Source organism: Rhinolophus sinicus, chromosome 1 (genome assembly GCF_057876585.1).
Source record: "Rhinolophus sinicus isolate RSI-liver-muscle chromosome 1, RSI-T2T, whole genome shotgun sequence".
Taxonomy (NCBI): Eukaryota; Metazoa; Chordata; class Mammalia; order Chiroptera; family Rhinolophidae; genus Rhinolophus; species Rhinolophus sinicus.
In genome coordinates this window covers 31,676,130-31,695,305 of record NC_142501.1, presented here as the reverse complement: position 1 = coordinate 31,695,305, position 19,176 = coordinate 31,676,130, and the positions used below count along the sequence as shown (strand labels likewise).

General features: G+C 37.0%; 1 protein-coding gene across 12 annotated transcripts in view; it reads left to right on the top strand.

The window, feature by feature from the left end:
- Positions 1-15,686, top strand: part of EPS8 (EGFR pathway substrate 8, signaling adaptor) — a 166,466-nt gene extending 150,780 nt beyond the window's left edge. For 11 of the 12 annotated variants that reach the window (XM_074325979.2, XM_019744787.3, XM_074325977.2 and 8 more), the window contains 4 exons: positions 5,214-5,433; positions 11,652-11,832; positions 12,725-12,854; positions 14,407-15,686. In XM_074325979.2, the coding sequence (XP_074182080.2) occupies positions 5,214-5,433; positions 11,652-11,832; positions 12,725-12,854; positions 14,407-14,520 (645 nt within the window). In that variant the 3' untranslated portion in view covers positions 14,521-15,686. The remainder of the gene's footprint in view (positions 1-5,213; positions 5,434-11,651; positions 11,833-12,724; positions 12,855-14,406) is intronic. The other variant, XM_019744784.3, reaches the window with a different exon arrangement.
- Positions 15,687-19,176: the final 3,490 nt, after the last annotated feature.

The following is a 19,176-nucleotide window of genomic DNA, read 5'->3' as shown; positions in this document are numbered from 1 at the left end:
ATGCACACAGTTGTGACTCTTCTTTCTTACCCTTATGTTTCCTGTAAGAAAGAAGTGTATATAAATAATGGCAACTCCTGGGGGAAGGACACAAAAGCAGCCTTTGCCTATTGTTCACACTTTGGGTTAGAAATTATCTGCTGATGGCAGGGATGCTAGTACCTGGCACCAGTAGTGAATAAGTGTTCAATTGCCACCTGATGTCCCTGAGAGTCCAGGCTATTTAATATCCTCAACTTTGGAGTGATTTTTAACAGTTTTGCAAAGACAGCCGTTTCCACCTAATGTGTTTCCCCCATGGCTTTAGCAAAATTTTAAAAAGAAAAGGGAGGGAGGTAATAAAGAATTTGTGAAAGATATGGAACATAAAATAAAAAGATTGAGTACAACTACTGGGAAAAGCAAGTAAATGCTTAGGAGAGATTATGGAAAAATGAAGATAAATGACATTTAATAAAAATTTTGTTGTAGAGTATTGTAGGGCTTTGTAGTAATTTAGGTGGGCAACAGATGGATATCCAGGGTGTTTTCTCCCCACCTGCAATCTACTTGCCACATAAAGTTGCCCATATTTCTTTTGACTTGATTCCCAGACCTCTAGCTCTGTGACTGTTTAGCTGCTGGAATCACCCTTTTGCTCGCATAGATTCTCATGCTGTATCCCAAGAACAGAGACCAACCTTCCCCCTCTATTATTTCTGATATACTCAAGGGCTTGACTAAAGGAGCCTTGTGTTTATTATTAATTATTAAGTCTATGTGCTTACTATTATTACTATAGATATTCTGACTCTACCAAGATACAAATAATTATAAATGTGTGGGCAGTGTGGTCCTGTGAATTCAATAGAAGTTTTTCTTCTGCCTTCTCTGTGTCTTAGCAAGAGATTTTATGATACTGTGGGAAAAGCCCCAGTCTAGGTCCTCGTAGATGAGGAATTCTAGTTCTGGTTCTGCCACTCACTAGCTGTGTGACCTTAAAGAAAGTATTTTATTTTTCCGTGCTCCAATTTGCTCAGCTGTGAAATGGAAGTGGTCAAGTCCCATGATCTCCACAATCCAGTCTGGATGTAAAATTTTGTTATTTTCTGTGTATATGTATAAATAGTCCTAAATTAAAAGTGGGAATATTTTCTACAGGTAACTACTAAACCACTAGCTCTACTAATTGCTCCCATGTTATGAATGCTCTTTTTCAAGCTCAGTGCAGACATTCAGATACCGCTGGACAGTGAGTGACCATTTTAGTAAAGATGTCTTTGTATTCATTCCAGCAGACCAACTTCCTGATAATACTCAGTTATTTAAAAAATGTTTAAATTAAGCTCAGAACACTCTACTCATCTATTCATTAGAGGTATGGTTGTTAGAAAAGGATGTTTACTTTTTATTCTGCCACACATGTTGACATTTTCCCAAATAAATCCCCACTTTCTCACTCTCTCTGTCTCTCTATATATGTACATATATATTACTGCCCAACACGCACATGTGCAAAATTATAAAATTTTCTGTTTAGATTGCTTATAAGTTTAAAACTAAAGTTCACTAAAACACACCATGATGTATATTTCATTTTGTAAACTCAGCTTTAAGAAAGAATTAATCTTACATTTAATGTACTCTAAGTATATTCTTTATAAGCTATAAGAATAAGGTGAACCTATATCTTACTATTTTAAAAACACAGTACTCTAATACACAAATAGTTACTGAAATACTCTATTCTGTTTACAGTTGCATGAGTCTATATAATTAGTTTTCCATGGCTAAATAAGAGTGATGGAAATTAATTATATATTTACAAGCTCTTTCACTGGTTGATTTGTGGGCAGGTAATTTGACTGTCAAAAACTAATTTGCTCAGATTTTCTGATATTTGATGTGAATTATAATTGATATTATTTTAGTGCCATCTCCTGTGTTAATTTTCTCATTTGATGTGATTTGCTCCATTTTCCTAATAGCAATTACTTGGCGAGCTGTCAGAGGTAACCCACATTTGTTCCCTCATGACACTTCTTTTTAATATAATTTTTTGGATTCAGTCTCTGGACTTAACACCCTCCAAATGTTCCAACTGTGCCTAGTTTTCACCACAGAGTTCCAAAGGGACCAAATTTAGAAAAAAAAAAAGTGTAGGTTAAAGTTTTAAGAACAGTTCAATTTTAATGGCTTTGTTGAGTTTGCTTGCATAATTTCCCCTTGAAGCAATGTCTTGCATGAATCAGGAGCTTATCTCTAAATAACTTTCTTTAATCCTGGAGAATTTCTACTCAGCTTTAGTGGCTAATGAAAAGTGACTCATGCCTATTTAATTATCAATAGAAAAGTAAATTTTCCATGGGGTCTAGTAATTCTGACTTCTTTCAGAGAAAGAGAAAAGGACAGATTTAGTTTTAAACAGAACTTTAAGTGTATTTGTGGGAGCTAAAAGGCAAGAGATAGGAAGTGACTGTTATGGTACAAAAATAGGTCCACCACGAAGGTGAGCAGTCATCCCAGTTTGTTCACAGCGGAGGGGTTTGTAGGGACGTGGTCCTTTCAGTGCTAATGCTGGAAGAGTCCTGGGAAAACTGCAAAGGGCTGCTCAAGGTTTCTGTTTTCGGCTCTGAAGCTTTAGTACCTTTGGGTCAAGAGAAGACAGTGAAAGGTACTTTTCTGCTATTCAAAACTTTCCATAAGCTGAGGGTACATTGGAATCTCCACCTCCAACCAAAATTAGCCAAGAGACAGAAATACTGAAGGGAAGAGCAGTAAATTGGATGTTAGGTAAAGGGGAGTGGAGAAGATGGGGAGGGACATAGAAAAATGAGTTCAAGAGTCAATACTGATCCTGTTTCCTCCACACCAAGAATGATAAATCAGTCTCCAAAGGAAAGCTGACTTGGTTGCCATTTCAGAAGAGGGTGGCCATTCCAGGGGTTGGAAGCATGAGACAGGAAGAGAGGATTAAGAAAAGGGGAAAATATGCAAGTAAATAAAATTCATGGCATAATTCATAAACATTTTTCATAGGGTCTCTCTATAATCAAACATTCGTATATAACATTTAAGCCTATTGTTAGGTGACACTGATAAAGTTGCATCATGTAGCAATGACAGAGGAATGAAACGAGGCACGGAAGATCTGCTGAGCCTCTCTCAGGCTTCATTGTGACAGTAATACACGGTGTATTCAGTTTTTCACAGGATTATTTGATGGATAGCAAAACACTAGCTGTTCTTGTTTTTATGAAAGGAGAAACTGTGAATCATATCATGGAATGCACAACTAATAGCATTTTTCATTTGGTTAAGCTTTAAACACAGCAATTTAAACTTTGACACTTCTGAAATCCTAATGTGAGAATTCACGAACCCTTCATGCAATTACGTACAAAGGACAGTCCTATGAAGGGAACACTGCATATATTTTAATCAGATGACTTTGGTGTGTGCTAAGTAGTACATTTTGGTGATGTTTGCTTTATTTTGATTTCTTTAAATATTTTATTGGCCCAAATATAGGAACATTGTTTTGTGGGGAATAATAGTAATGAAAATAAATAAATAAATAAATAAATAAATAAATAAATAAATAAATAAATAACTCTTTTATTTAATATATGAGAAATGTTTCTAGGCCTTGAATGCTGAGGGGTCAGCAATTTCAGTTTCTCTCTCATCTAATTCCATGGCTCTCGCTCCATGAAACACAACCCCCTGTTCCTTTCCTGCCTGCCTGCCTGCCTCCCTCGCTCCCCCTTCCACCGCCCTCCTTCCACTATCTACCAACATTATAAACACTTCTCTGAGTTCTGCTTTCATCCTTGTGTTATACCCTTCCCACCTTCTCCACCCACTGACGGGTGAGTGGTAGCATTTAAAGAGACAACAGAAAAGAACCAGGACTCCTTCCCACGCTGGTTTCCACAGGTGTAACTCATTTGCTGTGAAGGCGACTATGATGGTGGTGTGTTGTTTTTTGAGTAATGATTTAATTTAAAAGTGATATGTGTGTGTGGTGTGTATTTTTATGTTTTTGATCTCTGTGGAAATTGGGGAGGCCTCTTTTAAAATCAATATTACCTTATATTTGGGCCAATTTAAAAATGAAAAGTAAATATTGTTCTAACCAAAGAACCAGATTACCAAAAGGCCTGCTGTTTTGCATTTTATCTGCTAATCGTGAATGTTAGAATAATTAAAACTGTGCCAGTGCAGTATTGAAACTTTACCTAAATTATAAGGCCATTGCTCTGTGTCTTTGATTGTACCAAAAAAAAAAAAAAGTGCCTTTTGAGAATTTGGAACTTGTTATAATGCAGTTATCTATTAGATAAAATTATTTCATTTAAAGTTTTAACTATTGTGTGTAGTTAATAGGGACTATACATAAACACTGTTTTATAATAGACTAACAACCATGATTTAAAAGTTAGTGAAAGTTAATGTGTATTCTATTACATCCACCTTTTTTAATACAAATCCCCACATGGCCTTTTTTCTTTTGAATTAGACTACCCCATTACCCTTACCACCATTCACCCCACAACATTCCTATTTTAACCAGGAAAATTTCTAATTTTAATTAATTAGCATTAAGATGATGGCACAAAGGGTTAAGACTTAAATAAATTAACATTTTAAAATTAGGTGTTTACTTTAAAGCACAATCCTTTTATCTACTGAAATATTTCCCCTCTTCTTAACAAATTGGAAACAGAATTAAACATTTTTGAATATAATATACATTTAAAAGAGTAAGTAATGTTTTATGCTGTTGGTATTTAGACTTCCAGTGCAATTAGAAGTTTTTATTATTGGAAATTATAAAATAATAAAAAATCTTTTGACCTACCATGGTTGTGTCTGATTCCAAGTTCAAGTTTAATTTTTTTGACCTTTGTTACTATTATTAATATTACTATTTGCTATTGGTATATCCTTTTGACTCCTTAATTAACATTTTGATTTTGAACAAATATGTAGAGTATGGTTTTTAAGTAGAGTGTGGTTTTATGATTTTGAGCAAATATGTAGAGATGGTTTTTAATGATTATTATACCATATAGGATGGAAGGTGTATATGTACACACACACACACATTTGCTATGGATTTCAAGTAAGTGTACAAATAAATAGCCAAAAATGCTTTTGAAGTATAATTTGTTTTTGTAGACTAAATTTATATTTTTACAATTTCAAATTAATTGTTTGTCTTTTTATAGAAGCAAAGGATGGAGCATGGTCCGAGACCAACCGACCCTCCCTCTGCTCCATCACCTCCTCCAACACCAGCTCCTGTCCCTGTCCCCCTCCCACCTTCTACTCCAGCACCTGTTCCTGTGTCAAAGGCCCCTGCAAATGTTACTCGTCAGAACAGCAGCTCCAGTGACGGTGGCAGTATTGTGCGAGATAGCCAGAGACACAAACAACTTCCTGTGGACCGTAAGTTTCTCAGGGAGGCAAAAGATACACAGTTCCTTCTGCAAATTAAAAGCACTGCTAAGTAAAATATTGTCTATTATTGGTTTTGCTGTTATAAAATATTATTAAATATAAATAATAGCCCTTTATACTTGCATGATACTTAATAGATTGCAAAGGTTTTTACCTAGTTTCTCATCCTCCAAGTAATTCTGAGAAACAGGAAGTTCTTTCTATTCTCTAATGTATGTATTTCTACACATATTCCAATACATTGTGGTGGTTGAATGAAGATTCTGGAGCTAGATGTACTTGAGTATGTATAATGAAACATCACTTACTGGCTATTTGACCATCAACAATTTAATAATTCTCTCTATACTTCAATATCTAAAAAGTGGAGGGAAATAATACCTACTTCATAGGATAATTGTGAGGATTCAATGAGATAATGCATATAAAGCATTTAGATCAGTCGTCTTCAGCCAGATTTTACCCACCTACTCCCAGGATATTTGGTATTATCTGGAGACATATTTTGATCACTGTTGGGTGGATGCTACTGCATCTAATAGGTGGAATACAGGTGGGTTTAGCAATAACCTACAATGAACAGGACACCCACCCTCCACCCCCAACAGAATTATCTGGTCCCAAAAGTCAATGGTGATGCTAATGATAGCAGCAAAGAGTGACTGCCTGCTTGTAATGTGTCATATTGGTCAAAATCAGTCAAGGCTTTTCAACCTCAGCTCCCTTGACATTTCTATATACAAGCAAACTAGGTTAACAGAATCAGCCTGCCCATAGCAGTTTCAACTTCACCCACCAAATTTAGATTGCATGTGATTTAGACTTCAACTTCGTTTATTCATACATTTAAATTTGATTTTTCATATGAATGATTTCTATTAAAACCAGATTTAAATAAATGGGGAAAATGACACTATGGCCAACTTTGGATTATTGTTAGTACTTGGAACAGCAGAGTTATAATTTGAAAACAAAGTAATTCTAAGATACTATAATTTTTATTTTGTTTTACCTTATAGTGCACGGCTGACCTATTTAATCTTCAAATTATGGTGTGTTTTTTAATATTATAAAAAATTACTTTGCTTTACCTATACCTGGCATATAAAATTCGTAGAAAACCAGAGTTGGGAAGATATTTCCTCAATATGATAAAAGTGCATAAAGAGTGTGGGTGCAAAAAGGATATACTTCATTCTCTCAATCTGGCCTCTCCTGGACTCAGTTCTGGGTTCTTTGCTCCATAAACACACTTTGACTGTAGATGATCAATCTCTTTCCATTTCTTTCAATACTATCTATGTTGATGAAAAAGACATGATTCCAATATTTGTCTTCATATCAAATCTCATCTGACATCCAGATAAAGGTATTGAACTACTCAGATTTGATGCTTAAGATTCACGTTCAAAACCAAATTACTGAATCTTTCACTCCCATTTTACCCTACTGTTTTTCTCATCTCAGTAAATCATAGCCACATCTATTCAGTTGTGGTCATTCTTGATAAATTACAAAATAAAAAAAGAAAACACTAAAACTATTACTATTTAATTGTTTTAGAAATTCTAGTTAAATGCATGAAGCTTAAGCCTACTTTTATACATTATTATCTCTCCCAACATATAGCCGATTTAAAATCACCTCCTTATCTATATCTTGACCTTATCAAAAAAACTAATGGAAAAATGAAGTTTTGGGAAAACAATGAACTCTTTATGTGCAGCAAAAGCAACTGTTTGTGTGTCTCTGTATGTATGAGAACGTGTAAGTGTGTATAAATATGCTACTAAATTTAAAAAACTGTATTTTTTTTAAGATGCTTATAATTTTTTCAAAGACACTAAAGACATAGTTTTGAGATGAGAAAGTGCTATGTTTTTTATTGATTTCCCTAAGGAAAAGTTTCCTGTAACAAATGACTGTTCTCTCTTCATTCTTACCACAAGTTTATAACATTTCCCTTTTTTGATACGTCAGCACAGTAATCTTTGACACTGTGGCACTCTTTTTCCAGGCGTAGGATCAGAGTTCATAAGCATCCAGTCCCTGTTTGGAACAGTCTGTGGGTTGGGACAGTTTGTTCTTTGTCCTAGTCTAAGAAACTAAGAATAACCTAATGGGAAAGATGCATTGTTAGAATACTTGAAAGATAGAGAACTCTCCTGATAATAGCGACCCATCATTTTCAAGTCTGTTTTTCATAACTGAAAGGTGACATCGGTATATAAAATATAGTATCTCTCCCAAAATTAACACATGTATTTGTTTCCTTAGAATAATAAAACTTTGCATTTATTTATTATAGAGTTCTTTTTAAAGATATATCAAAAGTATAGTTGGACATTAAATAAATATGTTTCTTTTTATATAGCAAGCTTTTTTTTTTGTTTGTTTGTTTTCCCAATAGCTTTTCTTGAGCACGTTTGGAGAACATTTTTTCTGGATGAATGTTTGGGCTTCTGAACAGTATAGTATCAGATAGACATGTTTGTTTATTGGCAGCCAGCTTTCTCTCAAAATACGCCTATTATGCTACCTATATTCTCTGCTTACTACCTAGATTTGTGATAAAAATAAAATGGAAGGAACTATAAAATGAATACTCACTCATAAAATGTTACCAAATAGCCACAAACAAGGAACAAAGTCAAAACGACTGCTTTTAAAATGTAACAAGTAGCAAGAGCCAGACTCCTTTTGCTGAGGTGTAACTTTGGTTGCCTATTCAAACGAGCTGCTTGGAGCCGTGTCATCTAAGCTTTTCAAATTGATTTATCACAGGGTTCAAACGCTTCTCCCCTTATCACTTTTGACGATATCAATGCTTTGGTTGTTTTGTATTTTTTCCTCTTCCTTTGAAACATTAGACCTTATTATTTGAGTTTAATCCTTTGTAATCAGAAGTGTTACTTTAGAAAGGGGTATAAAGTGAGTCTGGTTTGTTGTGTACTAGAACATTGCAAGTGGAAACCAAAAGCCAGGAGCACATTACAAGAGGTTTTTGTACTCACGGGAAGACAGTTATGCTGTGCACTGCAGACGATCGTTACTGGCTAAGTCAGTAGATAAGGAACTAAAACTTTCAGTGTGGTGGTATTTTTTCCTTTTTAGTCCTTTGAGATGTACTCATGTGTTGTGTGGCAGTATGATGTAGTGATTTTAAAGAGTTAACAAATGAAATGCTTGTGGTGTATTACTTAAATATAACACTAGTATTCCCTCTCACTCTGCTAGCCTCCTCATTCTTCCTCCCTCCCTCTCTCCCTGCCTCCCTTCCTTTCTTTTATTTACTTTTCTTTAGACTTTTTCTTCAAAATGTTTCTGAATACTTGAAGCATTAAAAAAAAATTTAGACTGAGATAACACTACATGATTATTTCACACTTTCTTATTTCCCAGGGACATCAAACACTCTAAAGCACTCTCCCTGGGAAAAAAAAAAAAAGATCATAGAACAATGGTCACCAAACCTCCCTTAGTGACCAGGTCATTTCCACTTGCCAAGTTAATCAGTTAAGTAGAGTACCATATCAGTTCTTTGAAGTTAATCCTTGAAGGTTTACAAATAATGTATCTGTGTGTGTGTGTGTGTGTGTGTGTGTGTGTGTATTTTTACACCTTTTCCACAAGTGTAAAATGGGTAGGGGAGAGGGATAGTGGGTAATTTAATTAAAACAGTTTCAGTGATTATGGCCATAAAACAGCCATGACTTCAAAGTTTTTTTAAAAAAGTTCTAGCTAAATTCTGCTACTAATTAGCAATGTGATTTTAGGAGTTTGTACATGATAGTTTTTGAAGTCTCTCAGTGAAAAATGTCAGCAGAATGCCTCCTTATTCATTTATTCAGTGATCATTTCCTAAATCCTACACTGTTCCACATGTTGCAGGTTAAGTAAACAGAATAGGTAAAACTCCCTTTTCTCATCAGGCATGTATTTTAATGAAAGAAGATAGATAAATAAGCAATGAAGTTGGTGACAAATATTAGGAAGTGCTAAGTGGTATGGAGAAGAATAAAGTCTGTGACTAGGGAGTGCTATTGGGGAGGGGGTTGCAGTTTTAAATGCGGGACATGGAGAGGAGGAGAAGAGTGGACCGTGTGGGTATGTGGGTGGAACGCATCCCTGGCAAGGTTTTTAGATATGAAAAGCACCAGGGAAGCCATTGTGAGCCAGAGTCGTAGAGGCACCCAGGAGGAGAGGCGTGGAGGTCACCTAGGGTCTTTTCCGGGAGTAGTTTGGATCACGTGGGAAGGTTTGGAGCAGAAGACTTGCAGTATCTGACTTACATTTTAAAAGGATCATTTTACCTGTTGCGTTCAGAAAAGATTGAAGAGCAGGGGAGGGAGTGGGTTGGTGGAGAGTGGAAGCAGGGAGACCTGTAAATAGGCAAGTAGCTTAGACCAAGCTGGTAACAGAAAAAAGTGGAGTGAACTAATTGGATTTTTAGTATATTTCGATGGTAGGGTTAACAGGATTTGCTGATAGATTGGACGTAATTGTGGACAAAGGGGACTCGGCATAGCCCCTTGGTATTTTGCTAGAAGAACTAGAAAAATAGAATTATCATTAACTAAATTGGGAAGTCTAGCATAAAGCAAACTTCAGGAAGAAGATAAGCAGTACAGATTTGGACGTGTTATATTTGAGCTATCTAATAGACATCTACCTGAATACATGCTGTAGACAGCTGGCATAGGGGATCTAAAGGAACAGTCTGGACTGGAGAAATCATTTTGGTAGTCATCAGCTTTGAAATGGCATTTCAAGCCAAGAGACTTGTCCCGTGTCACTGGTGGAGTGAGTGCAGGCAGAGGGGAGACCCAAGGATTGTTTGTTCCCTGGAGTACTTATAACATTACTCAGTTGGGGAGATGAGAATATTCAGAAAAGGATACTGAGAAGGAGAGGCCAGGGAGAAAGGAAGAAAATCAGGGGCAGTCGTGTCCTGAAGGCTACAAAAGGAAAGTGTTTCAAGGGGAGGCACCTTCTTCAGATGGTGCTGATGGGTTCAGTGAGACAAGGACTGGGAATTGACCACTGACATTGAGTAAGATGTAGTGGAGGGAGGGGGCCAAAGCCCAATGGCAATGAATTTAAGAGAAAATTGGAGAACAGGACTTGGAGTCAGTTAGTACAGACAGCTTTTCAGAGTTTTGCTGAAAGTGCTGCAGAGAAATGGGCAGTAGCTAGGAGGGGACATGGGGTCAAGAAAGAGCTTACTTAAAGGTGAGAGAAAAAAATAACAAAATAACAGCATGTTTGTAAGCTGATGGAATAAATCAGAAAAAGGACAACAGGTTAAGTAGGTGAGAAATTACTGTCGAAGTATTTAAATAGAGGATATGGGGTGTAGTGTACCCCCCATAGAAGGGTTGGCCTTAAGAGCATGAGAACAGCTTATCTGTGATGTAATAGGACGGAGAATGGCAGCATGTATGGGGAAGGTGCTGGGAGGGGAGAAGAACTGCTAGGAGAATTTATGGAGGTTCTCCTCTAACTTCTTTATTTTTTTCAGAAATTAGGAAAGTGAGCTCATCAAGCCCAGGGTAAGGTGGGGAATAGGTGTTGGAGGTTTGCAGAGGAAAAAGGAATCAGATACTTGTATAACAGTGGCGATTACATGGTCTAGGTTTTGGACAGGATTTCTCCACCTGAGCCCTATTGACATTTAGGGCTGGATAATTCTCTGTTGTAGAGAATGACCTGTGCATTGTAAAATGTTTTGTGTATCCCACCCCAACTGTGACATCCAAAAGTGTCTCCAGCCATTCCCAGATGTCCCCTGGGGTCACAGATTCCCCCAGTTGAAACCACTGGCCTAAGAAAATGTATGGTATGACTGTCAGGGAGCATTAACCTCCCCGCTGAGGTTCATATTCATGAATTGAAAATGAGATCATTCAGCATTGTTGTGTTATACTCAGAGTGCAGGTGCAGGCACAGAATAAACAGAAAGTTAGATTTAACAAGGGTTGAGGTTTTGCCAAATGAGTACAATGAAGAGCGAGGAGGAGAAGAGCTAGGGAGTGATTTTAATAAATGTTCATAGAACTTATACTGAGTGAGGATGAAAGTGAGGAAAGACAGTAGGAGCACTAGATTATCATTCCTATGAGTTCAAAGAATTATTGGCATTGGGGTTTTAGAGACAGTGACATATGAGGAGTTTCTAAACTAACCTACTCCCTGTCGGCCTCCAGGAAGGAAATCTCAGATGGAGGAAGTGCAGGATGAGCTCATCCACAGACTGACCATTGGCCGGAGTGCCGCCCAGAAGAAGTTCCATGTGCCACGGCAGAACGTGCCAGTTGTCAATATCACTTACGACTCCACACCAGACGATGTGAAGACGTGGTTACAGTCAAAGGGGTTCAGCCCTGTGTACGTCCCTCTGCGAGTCCTTTACAGTGTTGTGTGTAAACATGCATCGTTTTCACTTTCGTCACTAAGATGTCACAAGTGACTCTTTAAAAATATAAGAGCCCAAACTGCATTTATTTCATGCTCAGAGAATGACTGTAGCTATTTATAGCTAAAAAAATAAGTGGAAGAAGCAGCAATAACTATCATTTATTTGATGGCACCCCATTTTTCTAGGTGGTGGTGTCTGTTCATCTTTGGTCCCTTTAGGAAACTGTCAGCAGCTTTGAGGCCAGTAGCTTTCTTTCTCGTCCTCGGGTTACACAGGGTAGGACTAGGCCTTAGCTAGACTCCCCAGACTGTACAGAATGTATAGCAGCATGTTTCTGTCTGCTGCAGTATATGATTCCAAACAAATAAAAGAGTCCAGGCAAATAAAAAATAGATATCATTACCTATCGTAGATGATAATCTAATAGGGCTTTTCCTTTATCTATAATCTAAAAATTTGTTAAGAGTTTATGTCTATGATACAATAAGCTATTTGAATAATACATATTAAAGGAAACTTGAATATTAGAAACTCACTTACCCAGCATGACTGAAAAATGAGACACACTGGTTAGTGAATTGCCTGGTTGCTAGAAAGCTATCTGTTCCTCCTATGGAACACCAAATTGCAAGGAATGGGTACTAAACAATAATGATACTGAACCCAGATGGCTCCTATGACGCTTCCTAATCAGTGTTCCGTGCCACTGTCCTGACTGAGCACTGTGGTACCATTCTCTGAGTTCCAGTGAGAGGAACACTTAGAAAAGAGAGGTTATGGCAGGACCACAAATTATTCTTTCCTTTTTTCTAGACAATATTTTTAACACTCTATTTCTTTTTCTTTCTTTTGTTTTTTTAGGACTGTCAATAGCCTTGGAGTATTAAATGGTGCACAACTTTTCTCTCTCAATAAAGATGAGCTGAAGACAGTCTGCCCAGAAGGAGCCAGAGTGTTTAACCAAATCACCGTGCAGAAAGCTGCGTTAGAGGTACGACCTGTCAACCTCAGGTGGTGGTCTGCAGTTGTCAAGAGTGTGAACTGCAGATTGAAAGCTCTGACATCATCTGTTTACATCCGTATTGGTCAATTTCCCTTTCATACGGAGCTGAATTAAATTTGACTCAGCTTTTGTAATTTGTCACTGGAGACCATCAATGACCATTAGCAGGGAGTTTAATTTGTTATAAATGCTCGTGTAACATGAAGCTTGAGCATATCCTTTTGGACATTTAATGAAAAGCCTAGCATTCTTATTTTATATGCATTATCTACTTAATTTTGAGAGAGTAGTAGACATTCACTTCTGAGTGAGTAAATGCCGCAATAGGCCAGAATTCTTTTCCCTGTCCTTGATATTTAGTGTGGAAATTCTAGTAGGTTGGAAGTTATAAGATCTTAAAACCCTAGCTGTGTGTCTTAGGCCTGATTATCCATCTAAATAATCAGAATATTAGGTAGGGATCATGAAAATAGGGAGCCCTGAAGAGTAATTAATTAGTCATAGTTGTCTGTAAAGAAGCAGGACAGTAAATGTTTTCTAGATTTGATACACTTAAGCTTCTAGTATCCTACTCTATTTAAAATGGGCTTTGTAAGGATAGTAGTTTCCAACTGTTGTATCTCACAGCTCTTAATAGCTTTCATGAAAATTATACTTGGACTCAAAAGGATATAGGCTTTGGCATGAAACTGATACATAATTATCTCTAGTAGGTATATTATATAAATTCAATAGTTAAATAACTCAGAGTAAAATAGCTTCATGCATCCAACCCTGTTAACTATTCTCAGTCAGGAGAAATTCTATTTCCCTTGGAAATTTTTCCTATGACATTTACCTTGGTGATTCAATATTAGGCTTTCTGCATATTGATCATGAATAAGGATTATAACTTTTCTGAGGCAGTTTTATTACCCTGGTAATACATTCTAATTTTGTTGACGGTGTATGAATGACTTCTTAAGGGTATGGCAGAGGTGTTCCATATTGCCAACATTGCTGAACTCCTTCAGTGCGGACTCCCTGTCTTTGTCATTTGCCCTCACTGCCCACTTCCTCGGGGTCTCTTGGTCCTGTTCCTCTGGTTGTGAATTTCCCACTGTATAGAGGGAAGCTCGGGGTATTCTGAGCCTAATCTTTGGGCCTCGGTTAGAATCCCACAAAGGGAGCTGAGTATCTTGCTTGAGCCAAAGAGGGTTCTTTGATAATTTCCCATCTTATTATGCTTATTGTGCACATATCTTCTTCCTCCCAGGGACTCTAGAGCAGTCAACATACATTATTGATTTATCTTTATCATGTTCAAGTGAAAGGCATGGTGGATGAACTTTCTTAGGACACTTTATAAATGAAAAAATTATTAATGTGATATGTTAGGGAAGTCCAAAAGCGTCATTTATATGAACGGCAGCCTTCCCTTTTCCTCCAAAAGATACTAGAAGAAAAAACACAAGACTTTTACCCTGAGCTGTTTGATTATGTGACCTGCAGTCTGCACAAACCAGTAACCATCATGTCTGCACCATGTTTATTTTTTCAGGATAGCAGTGGCAGCTCCGAGTTGCAAGAAATCATGCGAAGACGACAGGAAAAAATCAGTGCTGCTGCTAGTGATTCAGGAGTGGAGTCTTTTGACGAGGGAAGCAGTCACTAATTTCTTCAGATGTTTGTTTTTAAACTCCGTTTAAATTTTTGGCATTATTCCAACGTGCTTTGTTTTAAGAAGCCATGAAGAGAATGTCAAATTCTTATCTCTTGGTACACTTAATTCATCGCCATAAAGTAACAATGCAAACATAAGTAAGCAGAGGACTTGCTTCTGGGCCCGTTATTTTTACTAAAACTGAAAATTTTTCAATAGAATTTTTTGACCTTGCAAAATATTTTGTTTACTAAGGTGAGGTTTCCTTTTTCAGATTATTTCATCCTCATCTCAATGTATAAGCAAGCATTTTTCTTTTGACAGTGGTGAATTCTTTTTTTTGCAACAAAGCGAACATACTGCCCATAAATCAAAATCTCAAAATCTAAACAGTTCCCGTTTTGCCTGTGACCATGATATCTGTCATTCATGGTGTAGCTTACTTTAGCCTCTGCATACTTAGGTCTCTTGTTTGACATACTCAGTGATAGACTATTTCAATTTATTTAAAGTTCTTAATGCCAACAGTTTTTAAAAAATCAAAACATTTAATGAACTGTAGAATGCAACAAGGCCTTGGACATGCAAATATAAACCTATGGAGCATTCCCAAGACATGTTAGTTGTCATGGCTCTGTTGATTACAATTCCTTGTATAGTTGTATTTTGATTTAGTTTATATTTGACTTATTATCTATTCTGTGTTCTTACATATGAGAAAGCACAAGCGGAAAAGAGGTCACATATATTCAAAATCTGTCACAGGAAGTAGCCTGCAGTGGTGTGAGTTACAGTATTTTGCTTCATAAAGGTCTCAGTTCTGAATATTGATATTAGTAGTTAAAAGGAAATTGGGGCCATTTTGTGTGCTTATCTGTATCAAGTTTTTCTGGTAATAAGAAACACTTAATTTACACATATGTTAATCCTGTGAAAGATTCTAGATATAGAAAAGAAAGACATTTAACCTTCGACAAATGTTATTTTTGGAAACAATTTTTGTCATTAAATGTTATATTATTTCACATATATAAAACAGATGTTATGTAAGAATGTTGTATATTTTAACATAAATCCATTTAGAGAGATTATCTAGATTCATTAATTTTCATAGTGCCTTTTTCACATGAGTCAGCTGGAAAGTCTGCAATAAACAGTATTTGCTGTATGTTAACAAATGGCTTCTGTCTCGTTGGCAAAAGGTTATCTTTGGTATGTAGACTGAGAATCAAGGTTGAGTGGAATGGGAAAAACAGAGGCTCATCCCCCTCCCCTTTTTTTCCAGTGTATATTTGAGTCGGTAGAATACTTTCTTCAATTATTTCTGTTTTTCCATCTCTCTTATTTCATCCTATTTTCCTTCTACTGTCTAGTCACAGTTGGTCACAGTAGTAAAAACACATTTACAGAGCACTTATGATGAATAAGTGCTTCCACAGAAGTGCTTTATTTAGATACCTACCATAACTCCGCAAGTTGTATTTTATAGATGAGGAAATTTTCCCCAAATCATGAGGGATATGTGAGTCTCTCATCTTCTATTTCTCAGTCTCTCCATAATATTGTCCCTGGAACAAAGTGAAGCAAACATGTGAATGGTGAATAATTACTGTAGATCTTTTCCGTTTCATAAGTACTGATACACAATTATAACTTAGCCTTTATTGGAAATCTCTGAAAATGTAGGGATAAGACAATACAAAATAAGAAGATGTATTAAAAGAACCTGAATGTAATGTACCATATTTCCCCCAAAATAAGACTGGGTCTTATATTAATTTTTGCTCCAAAAGACGCATTAGGGCTTATTTTCAGGAGATGTCTTATTTTTTCATGTACAACAATCTATATTTATTCATGTACAACAATCTACATTTATTCAAATACAGTCATGTCATCTTCTGGAACATCATCATAACTCTCCAAACCCCGAATTCCAGCTTGAATTTCTTGTGACTCCATTTCCTGTAGAAACATTGGCTCCAATCTCTCCTTAAATGAGCACGTCTTGTCCATGTAGCCTGCTCGTAGTGCATTGGCAACACAACTGTCAGTGATTTTATCCCATGAATTCTTCACTTCACGAACTCTTGCAGGCTAAGCTTCACAAAGTTTCCATGCTGATTTCTCTCCATTCTATTTTCAATGTAGTCATTGATTTCCATACACAAATGGTCCTTGAATTGCTTGTTTATTGCAATATCAAGAGTCTGGAGATAGGCAGTCATTCCTGCGGGAATCATTATTTGATCTCTCTGCAAGGAACGTCTTCATGTCTTTAGTGTGGTGAGTGTTAGCTGAATCCCAGACTAGCAGACCTCTTTAGCCACCTTGCAAAACAAGTGGCAGCATTAAATCGACCCACTTCCTTATAACTGCTTGTGTGCACCAGGCTTTTTCGGTTTCAAGAACATAAATGCCTGAAACACGTTCAACCTTATCTTTCTTGACCTTAGCGATGATTAGAGGTGGGGCTTTCTTTCCATCCAGACAAATTGCCAAAATACAGGTAACACATGCACTTTTGTAACCAATAGAGGGAATGTAGATTGATGAGGCACCCCTCTGATCAATTGTCGTTTGAGATCCTTGGCCCATAAACACTGCAGTTTCATCCACAGCAATCCTTTGGAGAGCTGGTATTTAGAAAAGTCGATGCCATCAACAAAAGACCTGAATGGAAGTGCACGTTTAATAACTTCAGTATCTTCCAGCTTGAACAGTGTTGTCGATCTTAGAGACAGTTCATATCGCTGAAGGAAGCCATCCAGTCAGTGTTGTGGTGCTTTGAATTCTTCGGGGGATACTTCTAACTGGTATCATTGCAAGGACAAATGCTTGAATATCAGCCCTATGCACAACCAAAGCCTTTGCTCTTCTGTCAGCAATTCAGCAATCCATTCATAGATGATGTCTTCCAGCTCAGGAAATAATGGTGGCCGACCTGATCCTCACCTGCGCTTCTTAGCATTTCCCTCTTCCAACTGTTGACTGAGGTTACCGTACTCTGCTTGCCATTTTTGGATCATTCAGAGATCCAACTTCTCTTTGCAGAAAGCCGTAAGATTCTTGCCCCGGGAGCCCTCCACGATTTCTTTCTTGTACTTGACGGAATAGCTCTTTCTTTTCGCACTCATCTTGTCTGGGGGTCAAAGTATTATTCCCTTTAAATCTACCATTAAATCAAATGTTAATTGAAGACTTATGAGACGATCTACCATTAAATCAAGTGTTAATTGAAGACTTATGAGACGGGAGTGGCAACAAAAATGATGACAGTTAATGAATGATGGTCCACACAAAAGTGACAAAAAATTGCAGGCACCAAAATTCAGAAAATGTTTCTTTATTTCACACAAGTGCATTGAGTACATCCATTACAACACATGACATGTTGAATTATGAAGGTTCATATTAGACACAACCACGTCTGTTGGTTATCAAGTGCACACGTTATTTGTGCATTGTGTCTGTATTCCTATTGGTTATTAGGCAATTAGTCTCGAATTAATCTGTTTACATAGGCATTTACCTCTTGTCCAAAGGCGCGCGTTTGAGTATTTACAAATACTTAATTATAATTTATATTATCATTTATTTTAAGTATTAATGTCAATATATTTATATTTAATTATATATTAATGTTATTATTTTATAATTCAATACGTCCGTTGTGTGTTGCAGTGGAAGTACTAAATGTGTCTGTCTGGCTGACGATCTTAACTAGGGCTTATTTTGGGGGTATGGCTTATATTACGAGCATTCTGAAGAATCATGTGAGGGCTTATTTTTCGGTTAGGTCTTATTTTGGGGGAAATATGGTAGCATATTGTATAATTTATAAGTATATCTCTATGCTATAAAATTTGAAAGGAAAATGTCACAGGGGTGGTATTTGTAGGAAGAAGTTACCTCCATCAGAGTTATGGGGACAAAGAGTTGGGATTAATGGAATTCAGAATCTTGAGGGAGAGGCACCACAGAGTTTGGATTCTGACACCTGGATCCTAAGGTACCACTTGGTCACTGGTACCTGAGAAGTTTGGAGGAAAGTCCCCACAGCTGGTAAATAAATTTCTGAGAAGGGGACACAGCCTAACTGGTGCTGTTGCCTCAGGAATTCAGAAAAGAATTCATGTGAGAGAATAGTTCAGTAGGTTGATGGAGCCGGGACCCAAACCTCTGGGGAGAGCATGCCAGCCAGCTGGTACTTGAATTTCTAAGGCTGCTTCTGGTAGTGTGGAGAAAACCAAACTGATGCCTGGGACATACTGGGAATCAATTATTACTTAATATGTTAAAGAACCGTTATTACGGTGATGTTGATAGGAACAGGAATTAAAACAGGAGGGAGCAAGTCTTTCATTCCCCCTCTAGCTTCCCATTTCTCTGTTGTATACTCTTTAGGCAGCCTCCATTGGACAAAGCCCCACATCACAAAGATGAGAATAAAGGGGTGGATTTGAAACAGAGAAAAGCTCAATAACCCATTCCAACTCTGTCTACTTAACCTATATATTTATTCTTCTATACACATTTGAAATGACATACAATAATAAAATGTGTGCTTTTACCTAACAGGATGCAGTCATCCTCTGTTATTTAAACAGTATTTAACGTAAAGACTCGATTAAACAGGTATAAAAAGAGCACTGAGACATCACAGAG